The sequence below is a fragment of the Tupaia chinensis genome, unplaced genomic scaffold (assembly GCF_000334495.1).
Source record: "Tupaia chinensis unplaced genomic scaffold, TupChi_1.0 Scaffold000322_1, whole genome shotgun sequence".
In the NCBI taxonomy this organism is placed as follows: Eukaryota; Metazoa; Chordata; class Mammalia; order Scandentia; family Tupaiidae; genus Tupaia; species Tupaia belangeri.
In genome coordinates, this window is record NW_006159816.1 from 4,696,210 (window position 1) to 4,714,859 (window position 18,650).

Consider the following 18,650-nt stretch of genomic DNA (forward strand, 5'->3'; position numbering starts at 1 on the left):
AAAGGGGCCGGCTTGTCCCGGGAAACCCCTCCCCGGCGGCGGGGCTGGAGGAGCGGGCGCGGCCTGAGGCCTGGCTGCCTTGCCGCAGGCTGCGCTAGGAGGCCGGCCCGCACTGCGCGCGCTCGGCCTCCCGGTCCAGGCCACCTAGTCCTCGCTCGTGCAGGCGGAGGGCGACCCGGCCTGGTCAGCCTGCACCCACGCACCAATTCCCGTCCGACCGCCCCCGAGGCCGAGGTCTTAGGGCCGTGAGGCCGGAGACAGACCCGAGATCCTGCGCACTCATCCCGCAGCCGGTACTTCTGCTTCTCCGATTTTTAATAACCAAACCTGGTTTTTACTTCAAGAAAATATTATTAAAAAGACCCTATTTCTGCTTGCTTCGTATCCTCCTGACATTCATGGAGGCTGAGAAATGATCTCCTAGGAAGACAGTGTGCAGGTGTTGGGGGTTCTCTAGCTAGGAAGAGCGAGGGTATTCCAAGAAATTGGCATCACGCTGACTTTGTAGAGCATAGATTTTATTTAGAATATAAAACATGGAACTAAACACTGGAGTTTTAATCCAAAAATGGAAGTTGTACCCCAGGCTTTATGATTTTGTAAATCCTGCTTGGATGTGATCATCGTCTCACACAATAGAAAGTAATTTTTCAGATTTATGGAATTTTGCAAGCTTTAAGCAGAAAAGCAAGCAGTCTGAAGCTTATCTTAGCATCGCTGAGGTTGAATAATTCAACACCTCTTTTTCCAGAACCTAACCCAACGCCTTCGCTAAAGGCTGTCCAGTTTGGATAGCCTCTGGCTGTTCACTTGGAAATAAGATTACCTGATGGATAAAGAGATGGTGGATGGTTATGTAATAAATCGAATATAGCTCAGTGTTGGCAACAAAATCTAGGTAATGGGCATAAGGAATTTTACGTAAAATTCAACTATTCCGTATGTGTGGAAGATTTTCATATTAAAAATGCGGGAAGAGGAATGTTAGGTTTGACCAAATACCTACTGAGTATTAGCTGTGAGATTGGAACAAAAGGCCCAATGCTCAAGTTTCCTGTTATCCATCTCTACTGTTAATTGTGATCTCACAGACCTTCCAGGCCCTACCGGAGACCTTCAAGTCAAGGGCGGCCCCGAGTGGTGGGGGAAAGAAAAACAAGCCATCCAGAGGGTCAGAATCGCTGAAACCTTGGAAACGCATCTATTTCATCAGGCTGCAGGGCAGCGGCATGGCGGTGTTCATCGCCGCCAGGTGGTGGTCCAGTTGCATGAGACTCAGCCTAGAACCCCTAATGGCATGACTCCGACCCCGACAACTGTTCTCCAGGACAACCCGAAATCCACCGCAAGCCTGTTTCTTACACCTTTCTTCCAGGATGCCTCCCCTGGATACCTGCGAGTTCCTTGGGGCTTAAGCAACTTTTTGCGCCCAGAAGTGGCAATATTCTGTGACTCTATAACATCCACCCTAGACTGTTTATCTCGCTTTTTGCCAGTTCCACTGTAAGAAATGCGAGCATTACTGCTGAAGTCTGAGGGAACCAAGTGTACAACATGGGGACTTGACGATGAGAAGCGTTTTGAGTGGGCAATGCTACTTTTGTGGCTAAGGACAGTCAGCCCGAGGGCCAGGTACTAGAGGGACACACGTCCAGCCGCAGACTGCCCAGAAAACCCGAAGCCGGCTCGGCGCGGCGGAGGAGAGGCGGGGCTCTGGGGGCGGGGCTCTGTGCCCCGCCCCCGGCCCTTTGTGACGTAGGACAATGCCTGCCACGCGTCGGAAGTCAGCAGCCGGGACCGCTACCGGCAGCGTGCGACTGGTTCGAGGGAGAGTGGTAGTCTCCTGGGTCCCGCTCTGGAACCATGGGTTTCTTACTCAGATTAGTCGTTTTCTTTTATCTGTGGGTCTTTTTTACTGCTCAGGGGCAAAAGAAAGAAGAGAGCTCAGAGGAAGTGAAAATAGAAGTTTTGCATCGTCCAGAAAACTGCTCTAAGACAAGCAAGAAGGGAGATCTCCTAAATGCCCATTATGACGGCTACTTGGCTAAAGACGGCTCGAAATTCTACTGCAGGTAGGACAAGCTGCGAAATGTTTCTGTCTCCAGTTGACGCAAGAAATCTGGCCTCTCTTCAGCCAGAAGCCAAATTGGTGGTCGGTGGTTCTTTTCGCTGTTTGGGCTGGGTTTTGTTTTGTTTTGTTTTGTTAACAGTAAGAGATGAACCTTTTATTCACAAAAAAAAAATCAGACAGATGGCAGTAATTACGTAGCCAACTGGTATTACTTCTTAAATTATTGAAAATGTTGCCCGAAGGAAAGACCAGAAATAGACTACATCCACTCACACAACACCCTGCTACTACCACTACCCCCAGGACCTCTAGAACAACATCTCTAGAACTACTGCCACACTGTAAGGATGTTCACATTTTTCCTTTGCCAAGAGTTGGAGTCTCCCTACAGAGAATCATGTAAGATGGCTGCATAGATTTTATTCTGGTTTTTAGAAGCATGATTTTTACAGGCTGGAGACTGCTTTCTAACTCTCAAGAGGTCACTACAGCAGGATTTCTCTGGGGACTGCTGGCCCCTGCATCCTCCGCCTGCCCTCTCATCCCTCTGGCTGCCTGCAGTACCCTGATTTAATTGATAGTTTACTCTGAGGGAAAATGTCTTTTCTTCATCTGTGCTATTACCCCATAAAGATAGGATTGGGGAAAGTTAGTTCTTCCCATTTATTGTAGGATAAAATAGAGAAATATAATAAAAGATAGTGTTAAACTATTGTTAAAATCACCTTGGGAGGCTAAACCTGACCCATCTTTTTTTAAAACAAACCCAGAGACATTAAATGAGTTATTTATACATGCCATTCAGCTAGTTAGTTAGGAACCGGAGACTCATTAAAGAGTTAACTGTCGAATAGTTTTTGTAAAGGTGACAATAAAAAGAAAATGAAATGACTCCTAATGACTAGCTGTGGGGAAATCATACTTTAACCTGGCAATAATAGGGAAGTTTGAGCCAAACACCCCACCAAGGCTTTAGAAAGAGGGCTAATAGAAGAAAAGAATTAAAGAGGACTCCATTTTTAAATTACAACTAAATACCCACTTAATACCATAATTGTAAAGTCTTATATCTTGAAGTCAGCTTATGTAGGTTTGTTTCTGTTTTCTGTTTTCTGTTTTTGTTTTTATTATAGCCGGACACAAAATGAAGGCCACCCCAAATGGTTTGTTCTTGGTGTTGGACAGGTCATTAAAGGCCTAGACATTGCTATGATGGATATGTGCCCTGGAGAAAGGCGAAAGGTCCTTATACCCCCTTCATTTGCATATGGAAAGGAAGGCTATGGTAAGGTGTTGAATTTTCATTTCTCTCTTTAGTTATATTTAAAAATAAACCATAGACTTTGGGATATATATTCAGCCTTCCATATCCATGGATTCTGCACCTACAGATACAACCAACTGCAAATCAAAAATATTTAGGAAAAAAATTGGGGGGGGGTACTGGCAGGTGGCGTGGTTGTTAGAGGTGCTGGACTCCCACGTGACCGACTGTGGTTCAGTTCTCAAACCTAGTGGCTTGCTTTCTCACTGTCCTTTCTCTCACTCTGTCTCTCTTTGGTCAAGTCAAAAATAATAATAATGATAATAAATAAAGTTAACTAAAATAATTATTTTTTAAAAAAGAAAAAATTGATTATATATGCACTGAACATGTACTGACTCTTTTCCTTGTCATTATTCCCTCATTAACGTTATAAAATAACATTTACATTATATTAAGGTATTATAAGTAATCTGAAGTTTATTTAAAGTGTACAGGAGGATCTACATAGGTTATATGCAAAAACATTTCATATAAGTGACTTGCACACTCTCAGATTTTGACATCCACTGGTAGGGGGTGGGGGCAGCAGCTGGAATCAGTTCCTCTCGTTATCAAGGGATACTAGTATAACCAAAATAACTGAAAACAGTCTCACAAGATATGTACACCCATGTACGTAGCAGCATTATCCACAATAGCCCAAAGGTCAAAGCAATAAGTGTCCATAGACAGAAGAATGGGTAAACAAAATATGATATACGGTATGCATACAATGGAATATATTCAACATTAAAAAGGAAGTAAGTTTTGTTACATGCTACAGGGATAAACCTTGAGGATATTATGCTAAGTGAAATAAACCAGTCATGAAAAAACAAATACTGTATGATTCTACTCATAAGGCAACTTCAAAAAGTTCATAGAAAACACATATTTTTTTTAAAAAAGTGCATAGATTTCAGATTTTTTGTAACCAAATAAACCTGTACTTTAATTCCATTCTTCCACAAATTTTTTGAAGTCCCTGCATGTGAAAACACTTGGAGTAAGTGCCCGTAGAAGGGAAGTAGAAAAATAGTTTCTAGGGGCTGAGGGAAGCGGGAAATGGGAGGCATGCTCAATGGGTTTGGTTTTTGCAAGAGGAAAGGAGTTCTGAGGATTGGTTATACACAGTGTGAGCATACTTTACAATATTGAGTGGTGCACCTAAAAATGGTTATGAGGGACAAAACCATAGCCCAATGGTTAAAGGAGCCAGATCCTACATAGCTGACTCTAGTTGCAGTCTCATTCACAGTGACTTGAAAACACACCTGGCCAGTGTGCGAACATACCAAAAATCATGACTGGATGGAGAAATGGAGAAGGGATTGTGGCAGGACTACAGCCCATTGGGGGGTGCTTTCTCCCTATCACTCACTCTCTGTTTTTCTTTGTCTGGCCAATACACACCCTCTGGCAATTAAAAAATGGTTATGATGGTACATTTTATGTTTAGGTGTATTTTACCACACTTACAAATAAAAGCAGGGGGGCCTGCAGGTGGTGCGGTGGTTAAAGGAGCTGGATCCCACATGGCTGAATGTTGGTTCAAGTCCTGGGCCTAGTGACTTGCTTTCTCGCTTTCCCTTTCTCTCTCTCTCTCTCTTTCTCTCTCTCTTTCTCTCTCTCTCTCTCTCTCTCTCTCTAGTCAAATTTAAAAATTATAATAACAGATGAAATTAAATAAATAATTATTTTTTTAAATAAATGAATAAAAGTAAAATAAAAACAGGACCAGCCTTGGCCTAGTGGTTAAGGGAGCTGGATCCCACATGCCAACCATGACATTTAAATCCTGGACCCAGTGGCTTGAGAAACTTGTGTGCCCAAGATCCCATCCCGAGAAGATGGAAAAATGGAGGAGAAGTGATTGCAGTGTGATCATGTCCCATGGGGATGCTTTCTCCCTCTCTTTCTTTGTTTCTTTGTCTCTCTGATGAACAATGTGCCCTGTGGAATTGAAATAAGTCACAAAAATTTCAAATATATATATATATGCACATATATATACACATATATAATAGATACTAAAAAATTATAGAGAGAATACTCACAGAACTATACAACCCAATGAACTAGCCATATCTAGTTTAGTCCAGTCCTGTTTTTTTTCTTTGAAAGAAAATAAGATATTGTTGGAATATAGACCTCTGGCCAGAATTCTTCCCTCCACCTTGGCAATACTTACAATGATCATATACAAAAAAAACAATACTTAAAATGATCATATACATTCTATAACCTCTACCTTAGGCATTTCACTTTTATTAATATAATATTATTTTCTAAATGTTTGTAGCATAGATATAAATCTTTGGTAAGCAATACCAAAATTAATAAAACTCAGGACACTGGAACATTGAATTTAGAGTACAAGAGGACTTCATTTATTTATTTATTTTTTTAGAAAGGTTTTGCTATAGGACACATGCATTCACCAGAGAGACAGAGAGAAAGCGACAAGTCACCCATGGCAGGGGATGGTCACAATGCAATCCCTTCTCCAGTCTCCTCTCGGGATTTTGGTCATGCACGTACACAGACCTGGTATAAGTTTTTTAAGCCGCTGGATCCAGGACTCAAACCGCGGTAGACAACATGGGAGTCCAGTGATATAACCATTACACCATCTGCTGATCCCAAGTACAAGAGGACTTCAAAACATTAATAGAAAAATTAAAGTGTGTTTATTTTGTTTTTTCATAATATTCATTTCTGTGAAATTTTTGAAGACCCCTTATAAAACTACAGCATTTGAACATTGTAAAAGGAACATAAGAGTATAATAAGCTGTCGGTTACTATTACCCCAATACAGGACAAGCCTTGAAAAGTAGAAGAAACAAATCTAACCTTTCAATATTTTTACTACTTTTAAGTTGAAAACCTACATAAAGCAGATAAGTGGGATAAATGTCTGCAACACACACAGATAAGACTTACTAACCAGTAGTATAAACTGACCTACCTATCCCTAGAAATGAACCAATTTTATAAACAAGCAGCCCACCAAGAACAATAAAAAAAAAGCCTTTAGACCTGTGAGAATAGTTTTATTCATAACTAAAAAATGGGAAATTGAAAATTAAATGCTATTCAAAATAACAAATGGGAGAGCCAGCAAGTCCAGTGGTAGTTAAGGGCGTTAGACTCCCACATGGCCAACTGTGGTTCAAGTTCTGGACCTGGCAGCTTGCTTTCTCACTCTCACTCTCTCTCTCTCTCTCTCTCTCTCTCTTCCACTCTCTTGCTCTGTCCCTCAAAATAAATTAAATTAAATTAAATTAAATGTCTTTTAAAAAATAACAAATGAGATGCTATTTTTCACTTACTGGATTAGCAAAGATAAAAATGTTGGCAAAGGCATAGGAAAATATCCAGTATCATGCAATATTATTGGGAATGTGTAAATCATTTGACCTCAACTAGCAATTTCTATAAAAAAAAAACAGAATTTCCCAGTTTCTAGAAATGTACATGAAGATGTAAGTAAAAGAACATTTATTACAGAATGTTTTTTCATTTGCTTTTTTGAGTGGCAAAAAACTAGAAGACTAGAAACTACCTCACTATCCATAAATAGGAAATTATTAAGTAAATTATGATATATTCTAATGATGGATTACTGTGCAACCAGTAAAAGAATGAAGTATGGTGCCGACATCTGTTGTGGTGGTTAAGAGTTGCTGGACTGCCACATGGCCAACTGCAGTTTGATTCCTGGACCTGGTGGCTGTCCCTCTCTGGTCAAGTTAAAGTAAATAAATAAATAAAGTTAAATAATTATTTAAAAAATAAATAAAGTAGAGCCATACATATTAAAAATAAAGTGGGATAGGATATATTCCTGTGGCAAATATTTCTTTAGCATCAGTGCTAGGCTCTGTTCTAGGCGCTGGGCATTAAGTGGTGAACACAGTAGACATTGTTCCCTGCCCTCCATGAGCTTGCCTTTTAGTGGGGAATTTCACATATGCATGTACATACTCAAGAGTACAGCTGCAAGGATACAATCATCTGATGACACAAAGCATTCCTGGAAAGGAAGCCTAAAGATCAGGGATAAGAAGATTTCTTTCACTCTAATATTCTGTACTCCTTGAATTTTTTTGTCATGTGAAAGTATTAATTTTTCCAAAATGAGATTTAAAAACTAAATACTAAACTTAAGTGCAACAGAAAAGAGAGGGAAATTTTAAAAGGGGTGGGGAGGATGGGCAACCTGACAGAGGGGCAAGCTTCACCCTGCATCTTCAGTTAGGTCCTAGTGCCCTATTTCTATGTGAAGTCTATGCAGAAAGAATTCTGCTAACTCTGCGTATTTGAAATACTTAGTATATGATGAAAGATTAATTTTGTACAAGAGATACTGGGATTACTCCCAAATATTTCATGGAAATGTTATGCCTTTTCTGAGGCTGCTGATTTAGTCACTCAGAATAGTTGATTCCCTCATCTGTTCTGTTCCTTCCAGCAGAAGCAGGGATCATGGCCCCAAAACCCACTGGAGGGGAGGTCAGCTTTGCAAGTCAGTCCCAATGCTTTTAGCTAGTCACTTAGTCCTATAAAAATATTTCCCATGGATTTTAATCTGTACACCCTGTTTTTATTTGTTGAGGAGTCTGAGAGGGAGAGAAAGAGAGAAAACTAAAGATAAATTAAGTTGAATACAATACTTGTCCTTAAAATGTTACAGGTTGAAGCCATTTCTAGGCAAAACAATATAGACAAAGTTTGCCTTTCTGTCTCTCTCTCTCTTTTTTTGGGGTTTTTGCTATAGGGTGTGTGCGCTCACCAGAAAGACAGAGAGACTGAAAGTGAGAAATCACCCCCCCGGGGGATGGCCACGCTGCAATCCCTTCTCCTTTCTCAAAGCTCTCAGGATCTTGGGCACGCACACACATATGCCCAGTGTGAGTTTAAGCCACCGGGTCCGGGACTCGAACTGCGGTCGACTACATGGGAGTTCAGTGACACAACCATTACACTAACTGCTGGTCCCAACCTTTCTGTCTCTTTTATCTCATTTTAAGAGTTTCCCTTTCTCTCTTCCATTGTGTCATCAGATGCCTCCATATTCTGCCTGCCAGCAGAGCACCCACCACCCTGTCTGCCTAGAGTACCTACGTGGCTCATCAATAGGTCCCCATCCTGGGTTCATTATCCTAAGGCAAATAACTACCTAGCTTATCTTTTTCATAACTAATTTATGTTTTGATATAATGGACTACCCAGGCTGCTTGAGCTGTTAATAAACCACACCCTTGTGCAAACATGGAAAAGTTTGAAATGAAGACGTTAGTTCATACTCAATTTGGGGGAAAAAAAAAAAAGGATGAATCCCACTAGTAACACTATCAGCACAAGTTACACTTAAGAATACTTTGGCCCAAAAGTGTGTTCATTGAAAGGTAATTAACTATAACCTGACCTGCATTGCAATATCTTGGATTAGATTATTTTAAAGGTTGCCATAGAGACTTAACAAAAATTTCTTGATACAATATGCTTTTTAAAGTAAGTTGTTATTAAGACCTAACATTAGCTGTAACTTTGTTTTAGGTAGTACTCGAAGAAGTCTTTCCTCAACAAAATAGCCTTGCCTGTCACAGAGCACTCCTGCATGTCTTGAAATGCATGTGACTTCTTAAGTGCTTTAATTAACAATATGTGTGGTATGTATCCTACTTCTCTAATCTGCTTCTCTAAGTATAAGAGAATATTCTGTAGCAAAAGCATGGTTCTCTCTTTTTCACACTTGCAGATTTTTGTAAGAAAACAAATTTGCAGTGTTTTCTCTTTACAATAGAATTGTTTAGAAACTTCATATGTACCTCTAATATTTTTTCTTAAATTTTAATTTGTGTTTTGAATTTGTCTTTTTTTTTGTGGGGGAGGGGTTTTTGCTATAGGGCATGTGCACTCACCAGAAAGCCAGAGAGAGACAGAAAGCCAGAAATCACCCCTTAGGGGGATGGCCATGCCACAATGTCTTCTCTTCCATTCTCCTGTCTGGATCTAGGGCACGCATGCACATGCAGCCAGCATGGGTTTAAGCCACCATGTTCAGGACTAGAACTGTAGTCAACTACATGGAAGTCTAGCAACACAGCCATTATGCCAACTGCTGGTCCCTGAATTTGTTTCATTATTGTGAGAAGTTATTTTTCTGTCATAGGAGATAGTTATAATCTCTGTCCAATTACAGGACAGAATAGAAATGGGTTTTGTAAAGACAATCACTGAATCAACCTCTAGCTCTTACTCTAAGCCAGGTAAGAGGTCATGCATTAGGTTGGGGCCGGCAAGTGGCATGGTGGTTAAAGGTGCTGGACTCCCACATGACTGACCACGGTTCAAGTCTCGGACCTGGTGGCTTGCTTTCTCACTTCCTCTCTCTCTCTCTCTCTGTGTGTGTGTGTGTGTGTGTGGGTGTGTGTGTGTGTGTGTGTCTGCTCAAACTGGAAAATAATAATGATAATAATAATAAATAAAGTTAAATAAAATTAAAAAAAGAAATCATGCATTAGGTTAAGACTCACACAAGTGACATGCTGCATGCATAGATTTTTCTGTGTCTAGACTTTAAAATTACTGATCCACTTCTTTTGTCTGTAACTTTCAAGCTTTTTTGGGATTACATCAAATGACAATTATAGCTATTTAAAAAATAAACGAGATGGATCATTCAGCAAATATTTGTGTGCCTATAAGACTATATCAGGCACCAAGTGGGACTGTAGGAATATACTGGTCACACAAGCTAACTGCTGCCTTTGAGCAAGTCATTTCTACAGGTCATCTTTGTAAAATGCTCGTCTGAAATAGGCCATAGCTTACTGAAATCATCTGCATCATCAGCTATAGGTTTAACTTTATTAAAGAGAACTATTCAACTTAAGACTTAAAAAAATTATTGTAATTAGAAAGTTCTTTGTAAAATTGTCATTGGATTTCTCTGTCATTCCACTTTGTTTTTAAGAGATATTTTTGCAGGGCTGGCAGGTGGTGTGGTGGTTAAAGGCACTATATTTCCACATGGCCAACTATGATTCAAGTCCTGGACCTGGAGGCTTGCTTGCTTTCTTTCTCTCTCTCTCTCTCAGAATATTGATAATTGAAAAAAATAATAATAACAAATTGAATTAAATAAATAATTATTTTTTAAAAAGAGAGAGTTTTGCTATAGGGCACGTGCGTTCTCCAAAGAGACAGAGACAAAGAGACAGAAAGTGAGAAATCACCCCACGGAGAGGATGGCCATGTTGTAATCTCCTCTCCATTCTCATCTCCATTCACCTGGCATGAATTTTAAGTCTTGAACCATGGTCAACTATGTGGGAGTCCAGCAATGTAACCATTATGTCATCTACTGGTCTCATTTCACATTTTAATGGCTATTAAAAAATTGTAAGATGGGCAGCAAGTGGCATAACTGTTAAGGGACTGAACTTCCACATGGCTGACCATGGTTCGAGTCCCAGCCCCTGCAGTTTGAAACTCACACTGGGCACATGTGCATGTGTGCCGATAATCCCAAGAAGAGAAAGTATTATGGCATGGCCATCCCCCCTGGTGGGTAATTTCTCACTTTCTTGCTCTCTGCCTCTTCGGTGAGTGCACATGCCCTATGGCAAAAATCTCTACAAAATATAATAAATTGAAAGACAAGTAACATTTATATTTATGTTTTATTGTTGCTTCCAGATAACTATGCAAATAATTTACATTACTAATTTACACTTTGAAATTCTTCTGCTCATACATTTCTTCCCTGTACTACTTCTTCTGTATGATGACAAGTGTATTAATGAAAATAACATGGTTTGTATTTATTTTAATTTAATCATAAAAAAAAGGTCCTGTAGTCAGTCCTTTAAGCTGACTTGGTTTAAAATCATATGGAAGAAAAATTCCTAACAAATACTAATAAAGAAAAGGAAAAAAACTACAAAAACAGTTTTTTAAAGCAAAAAGGTATTTTCTAAAAAAATTTTAAAATAGTAATTAGAAAACAGTTCTTATAAAATAATATAATCATAATACTGTTATGGCTGTTCATGAATAAGTATTTAAACCTTATTTTCATGTAAGTTAAACTGTTAACATTTATGTCCATAGCAGAAGGCAAGATTCCACCTGATGCCACATTGATTTTTGAGATTGAACTTTATGCTGTGACCAAAGGACCACGGAGCATTGAAACATTTAAACAGATAGACACGAACAATGATAAACAACTTTCTAAAGCAGAGGTAATTCAAACAAATTTCATATGTACAGCCTAATTTTTTCTTCAAAAATTAAATATATTTGTGTTACGACTAGCTAGCATTGAGCTGTGATCATCAGCTTTATATAGCTAGTTAAAAACCATCTAACCTCTGAGAAGAAAGCATGCTTTTCCAATATAGAAATGCAGAATCATCTTGTTGAATTGCCTTCTCCCTGCGGGGATCGTTAAAATCCCAACCTACTCTCCACCACAGGGCTCTTGTAGTTTCTTTACTGTCTCTTCTCTTTCTTCCTCTTTTTCTTTTTCTTTTCCCTTACTTCATTCCTTTTTTCCTTCCCTCCTTTCTTTCTCTTTTTTCCTAATGTCCTTCTTTCCTTTCTCTTTAATTTGCCAGAGGGCATGTGTGTTTGCTGAAGGGGAGAAGAGCAAGAAAACACCGCCCATGGAGCATGTTCCTATTGCAATCCCTTCTCCACTTCTCCCTCCTGTCAGGATTTTGGGCACACATACCCAGCATATTTTTCCAAGCTGCCAATTGGGAACTGGAACCATACAGCCATGTGGGATCCAGCTACCCTAACTACCAGGCCATGGGCTGGCCCAGGACTCTTCCAGTTTCTAGCCTAGAAGAGCAGATCTCTTTCAAGTAGCACAGTAAGAATTTGCAATAGTATAAATAGTTCGTACCCCAAGATTGTGAGGATTATGAAATTATGAAAAGAGCTAGCAAGAGTTTGAATTGAGAGAGCTGGAACGTTAGTAAAAAGGAGCCAGGAGTTCAGCTACATAGGTTCTAGCTCTGTCTTATGTATATTATAAATTAGTATAATAATTTATAAGGGATTAGTAAAGTTCTTGTAGTAATAATATTAGATAACATTTTTTCCCACAATTCTTAGTACCGGTTACTGTTATGAGCACTTAAATATGTGAATTTATCTAATCTTCATGTCATTTTATGAAGTAGACACTGTTGTCATCATCTCCATTACAGAGACGGGGAAAATGCTGCTCAGACTGGTTAAACAGCTAGGCAAAAATCACCCATCTCTCAGTAGCAAAACCAGGACTTGGACCTGTGTCCTTAACCCTAGTCTTTCACAGAATTTCGGTAATGAGTATTTCAGGGCTAATGCATGTTTCATTGCCTTACTTAGTCCCACTGACTATACTCTTACTTATAATGAATAACCCAGTCATCTGCCTTATAACTTATTTAGAAGCAGTTCAAAATACCTAACTCTACCAACTAAGAGTAAAAGGCACCTGGTCTGATTCCAATTAATGAGAGTAAGTCCTTTTTCTTTCTGTTTCACGTGCCACTGTTTTCCCCATCCAATTCCACTTTCTTCTCCAGGGTATTAATAAAGACTTACCCCTGAAGCATGTTGATTGGCCAACAGAAGAACATCACCTGTTGCTTAAGAAGAAGAGCAGTGAGAGTCGTGGCAACCTGTTTCCAGTGTGCACTTCCCTTTGGCTCCTTAACCCCTTTTCAGAATGAGCAGCAGCTGCAGATGAACTCACATAGTAAGCAGGAGTTCACCATAGACCATTCCTTACCATAGGCACACCAACACACATGTTTTGTAGTATGACTACTACTACTCAGTAGACATTAGGGGATCATCAGTTCTTTTCTCGAAAATAAAAGAAGAGAAAATCCAAAATAGTGACTTACTCAGCTATCATTTCCCACATGAGAGTGATTTTTTGTAATAATAGCTACTATACTACTATATCTTTTCTTGATACTCATAAACAATTACTCTAAGGGCCAGCAGGTGGCGTGGTGGTTAAGGCCCACAAGGCTAAATGCACTGTTAGAGTGCAGTGACTCAAACTAGACCCAGTAGCTTAAAAATCACACCATGTGTGTGTGCATGCTATGATCCTGAAAGGAGAACAGAGGAGAAAGATTGCAGTGTGGCCACCTCCCCAGGGAGGATGATTTCTCACTTTCCCTCTCTCCCTTCTCCCTTTCTCTCTGTGGCAAGCACACACACACTACCACAAAAAACTAGAAAAAAAAAAAAGTTACCCTAATCCACACATCGTTCCTACAATATAGACACTTATTTCCATACTTTTATAGACACTTATTTCTGTACTTTTACAGATGATAAAACTGAAGTTCAGAGAGGTTAAAATATTTGTCCCTCACCACACACCCAGTACCTGGCAAAGCCTAGACTTGAAACATGAACTAAAAGAAAGTTCCATCTTTCACCATCAGATTTAGTAAATTATTTCTTCAATATAAGTAAAGTGGCAGAGGAAAGAAATACAGTATTTATTAAATTACAAAGCAGAAATGTTGTGGAACCTATTATTACCAAAATTAAGGTCATGTTCTTACCTACCTCTGTACTGTGGTGTACTAGAAAAAGAAAAGATTTTGACCATCAGCAATATTAGTTATAAAAAGATAAATGTATTTACTTAGACACTGAGTAAAATTTAAGGCTACTTAGAATTCTTTACACCTACACAGGAGTGCTAAGTCTCAGTAAGAAGAAAAAACAGGGGACAGCAGGTAGCATGGTGGTTAAGGTGCTGGACACTCTCACATAGCTGACCACAGTTCAAGTCCCACCTGGTTGTTTGCTTTCTCACGGGACCAGCAGTTGGCATAATGGCTATGTCATTGGACTCCCATGTAGTTGACCGCAGTTCGAGTCCCAGACCAGGTGACTTAAAACTCACACTGGGCAAGTGTGCATTCGTGGTCAAGATCCCAAGAGGAGAATGGAGCAGAAGGGGGTTGTGGCATGGCCATCCCCCCTGGGGGGGGTGATTTCTCGCTTTCTGTCTATCTGTCTCTGTCTTTCTAGTGAGTGCACACGCCCTATAGCAAAAAACCTCTCAAAAAAAAAAGAAAAAATGCACTTTCTTTATCTAAGACCAAAGTCCCATTTGAGAACAGCCAATGTATTCATCAAGATCCATTGATTGTTCTAAAATAAAGTTACTAGTAATGGGTTGATCTTGGGATATATACAGTATTTCTAAAAAACTCTCAAGATTCAACTTTATTTTTTAAAAATACTGTTTCTGGATCAGCTGGTAGTGTAGTAGTTAAGACACTGAACTCCCATGTGGTCAACCACAGTTTGAATCCTGGACCCAGCAGCTTGAAACTTACCCCAGGGGTGTGTGTGTGTATGTATGTATGTGTGCATGTGCACACATCCCCAAGATCCCAAGAGGAGAATGGAGGAGAGGTTGTGATGTGGTGGTTATACAGATTAGCACTTTCCTATAGAAATATATATACATGTAAAACTTAAAATTCTTTCATATTGCCATTTCAACATAAAACCAATATAAAAATTATCCATAAGATATACTTTTTTAAGTCTTAAAAATCTATTGTGTGTATTTTACATTTACAGTAACATCTGAACTTGATCTAGTGACAGTAATGATGCGTGACCAGTGGCCACTATATTAGACAGTGCTTTCAATGTATTTGCCTTATTTTTTTTTTGTAAATTTACTTATTTCTTCCACTAGAGAGAAAGAGAGAAAACCCCCAATGAGATCCTGACACCGTGATCCAACCTCAGCCTTTATTAATGGAAATTCTTAAGAGTGATTTTCCTTTCATTATGTGACATTAATGGAAAGTATTTAGTTACAATAATATTCAATTTAACGGTTAATCTTTGAGTATGTATCATTAATGATTTTTAACCTCAAAAGAAGCTGATTTGTTTTAAAAAGTTTTTTGGTCTTTTTTTTTTTTCAGGGGTTTTTGACTTAGGGTGTGTGTGCTTGCTGGAGAGAGACAGAGACAGTGAGAGGGAAAGTGAGAAATCACCCCTCCCCCCAGGGCTCCTGTAAGGGCCATGCTGCAATCCCTTCTCCTCCACTCTCCTCCCAGGATCACGCATGCATATGTGCCCAGTGAGAGTTTGATGCCTCAAACCACAGTCAGCCATGTGGGAGTCCAGTGACGTAATCGCTACATCATCTATTGGCCCCTGTTTTAAAAAGTTTTTAAAAAATAGGGAACCAGCAGTTAGCGTAACGGCTATGTCGCTGGACTCCCACGTAGTCGACCGCGGTTCGTGTCCCGGACCCGGTGGCTTAAAACTCACGCCGGGCGCGTGTGTGTGTGTGCGTGCCCAAGATCCCGAGAGGAGAATGGAGGAGAAGGGATTGCGGCGTGACCATCCCCTCTGGGGGGCAATTTCTCGCTTTCTGTCTCCCTGTCTCTCTCTCTGTCTGTCTGGTGAGCGCATGCGCCCTGTAGCGAAAACCTCTCCAAAAAAAAAAAAAAAAGTTTTTAAAAAATAAAACTTGAAATAGTTTTTAAAATTTTTTTTATCACTTTACTAAGTAGTCTTTCCAAGTACATTGATCAAAGTTACTAGAAATTTTACTGTGGTACTTTTTTATTAAAGAAACGTCACGTTTGCCTCCTAGATAAATAATTACTTGAAAATGGACTTTGAAAAAGATGACAAACCACATGATGAGTCATATCAGAATGCAGTTTTAGAAGATATTTTTAAGAAGAATGATCATGATGGCGATGGCTTCATTTCTCCCAAGGAATACAATGTATACCAACATGATGAACTATAACAAACTGAATTTTGTATATAAAACCGTCACTTTTTCCAAGTTATGTTGTTTTTCTGTATAAGAATATATTTTGATCCCCCAATACATATACTTTGGTATAATAAATGTGATGCTGTTCTGCAAATACAACTTTAAGTAGAGGTATAATTATGTTTCCTACTGCTTTATTCTGTGAACACAAATTACAGTACCATAAAATAGACTTCATGTCTCAGTGGGGAGTGTTCCCAGGATATATAAAAGCATGTATATCAAAATCTGCAAGCTCTCCACTTCTGATCTCAAACAGCATGTAAAAATGTATATATATCCAATTTTTAATATTTTAAATGTTAAGATGTTCCATAATTTAAAAATATTTAGTAGCAGTGCAGGAATTAATATTTTGTTTATATATTTCATAAAATTATGAATAGTTGGATATAAAAAATTATCAGACTGGAAAGTCTTCCTTTGGTAGGCATATGTAGAAAGGTATGTTATATTTCTCTTTCCCACAAAGAAATTCATCACAGTCTCTGGACTTCATTCATGTATTCATGGGTTTTTGTTCTAATGGGAAATGTTTAAAGATACTTGGCCAGAGATAGATATTTTGGCTCCTACAGAAGGAGTAAAGTCTCTATAGTCGGGGTCTTACACTTCTTCAGGCATCATTATGAACGTGCTACTTCTCTTCCCTTTCCTAGGCCTTCATACCACTCCTAAATTTGTGTATCAATAGTTTCAAATTGCTGTGAGGAAATTTATTTCCAGTTTTTTCTTTTCTTTTTTTTTAATTGCTAAAAGGTGTATGCATTCACCAAACAGAGACAGAGAGAAAGCACTCCTCAAAGGGGCATGGTCATGCCACAATCCCTTCTTTATCTTTCCATCCTGTAGGGTTTTGGGGCACACATACGTGTGCACAGCATATTGTTTAAGCCACCAGGCCAGGATTTGAGCCACGGTCACATGATCAGTTCTGTAGGATCTGCCTACGGGACTGACCCTCCTGTTCCTTTTGTCTAGGTATTTCTTACCTTCTATCACTTCATTTCACAACATCCTTATCACTTATGATGAATGACCTGACAAATGAGCTAGCCATCAAATGTTGATGAATGCATAAAATTTATTTTTGCTACAAAGTAGGATATACAAGGGCATGGCAGTTTTGTGTCATGGTTAAATCCTGACATGGTCTGAGTCACTAGAAAGGAGAAAATAGATACTGTAGAAGACCATGTCGATCCCAGAAAAGGACACATATTTACTGGAACATGTAAGATTTTTAATACTGAATATTTAAGAAAATAAATATGCTGTGTTCAGAGTAAATGAGTTTAAAACAAATAAAACTTTTCCTATTTTCTGAAACGTGCTCTTTCCAAACCATGCTCACCTTTAACATCTTTTAGATATAATGCCAGAAATGCTACTTGAAAGTATATGACAGTACTTCAAAAAGTTCATGGTAAAGTAAAATTAAAGAAGTTGATTTTGGTGCAAAAAAAATTAAATCTATACATAATTTTTCATTAACACATATTTTCCATGAACGTTCTGAAGAACCTTATTAGGGCTAATGCAAAAAATCATCAGATTAATAGATGTCTCATAAGCAATAGTACAAAATTTGACACCTCATAAAACATTTACTATCTTTTCCTTATGCTAAGTATTTAATTTCTATATTCAATTTTTTAACACGTTTTCACTTGCTTAATCATGAACTCTTCCATCCCTTTACTTCCCAAAAAAAACTACTTAGTTGAAGAGAACTTAAGTGTATAACTTAATATTCTTATATTATTTTGGTTTGGAATTTGCCCCTATTCTTTATATCAGCATTTTATAAGTATGCATGGATTTCAAATTTTTTTGACACCAAAATGAACTTGTACTTTCCTTTTTCATGAACTTCTTGTAGTTCCCTTGTATATTTTGAAATGTAAATTCTGGGACATCTTCATGGCTTCTGAGAACTAGTGATTTCAGGGGAATAAGTAAAATGAAGATTTTCCACTGATAATTCAGCTTCCAGCCCACAAACTCGAGTGATAGGAAGACTTTCAAGCCTCCTGTCTCTGTCTTTCTCTACCTCTGTCTCTGTCTTCTCATTTTTTTTGTAATTTTTTCCTTTTTAAAATGATTTAGGGTGAATCATTTTCTCAGCTTTCAGCCCCTCATCTCCCTTTATCTTGTTAATAATCCCCTTTCCTCCTTCCAACCCAGGAGAGGCAAGGGAGCAGGCCTCAGAAGACATCTTCATGGCTCCTGAGAACTAATGATTTCATGTGGCACACTTGCACACCACACAGTTTTCTAATTATTGCTTTTTTTAAAAAATAACATTTTTAGGGTTTTTTTTGTTTTAAGTTTTCTTCTCTTTTTCTCTATTTGTTGGTTGTTTTTATTGCTGTTGTTTCTCTCTCTCTGTTTCCTTTTCTGCACACTCCT

At 38.8% G+C, this 18,650-nt stretch overlaps 1 protein-coding gene across 4 annotated transcripts; it reads left to right on the plus strand.

Annotated features, from left to right (window-relative positions):
• Window positions 1-1,709: 1,709 nt before the first annotated feature.
• Window positions 1,710-16,332, plus strand: FKBP7 (FKBP prolyl isomerase 7). 4 transcript variants are annotated; one of them, XM_006151654.3, is made up of 5 exons: window positions 1,710-2,072; window positions 3,205-3,356; window positions 11,501-11,634; window positions 12,973-13,145; window positions 15,132-15,203. In XM_006151654.3, exons 1-4 carry the CDS (start codon window positions 1,864-1,866, stop codon window positions 13,117-13,119), a joined length of 642 nt encoding a protein of 213 aa, XP_006151716.1. In that variant the 5' UTR covers window positions 1,710-1,863; the 3' UTR covers window positions 13,120-13,145; window positions 15,132-15,203. The 4 variants fall into 4 exon arrangements, with proteins under 4 accessions (XP_006151716.1, XP_006151715.1, XP_006151713.1 ...); XM_006151653.3 differs by lacking the exon at window positions 15,132-15,203 and adding an exon at window positions 16,047-16,136 and having other exon boundaries at window positions 1,711-2,072; XM_006151651.3 differs by lacking the exons at window positions 12,973-13,145; window positions 15,132-15,203 and adding an exon at window positions 16,047-16,332 and having other exon boundaries at window positions 1,719-2,072; window positions 11,504-11,634.
• The last annotated feature ends 2,318 nt before the right edge of the window (window positions 16,333-18,650 follow it).

What these genes read in the sequence shown, in the direction of transcription:
- FKBP7 (XM_006151649.3), top strand. Translation starts at nt 1,864, where the DNA reads ATGGGTTTCTTACTCAGATTAGTCGTTTTCTTTTATCTGTGGGTCTTT. An exon ending in GGCTCGAAATTCTACTGCAG is followed by an intron (nt 2,073 to 3,204) that starts GTAGGACAAGCT and finishes TTTTTATTATAG; the next exon opens with CCGGACACAAAATGAAGGCC. An exon ending in AACAACTTTCTAAAGCAGAG is followed by an intron (nt 11,635 to 16,046) that starts GTAATTCAAACA and finishes TTTGCCTCCTAG; the next exon opens with ATAAATAATTACTTGAAAAT.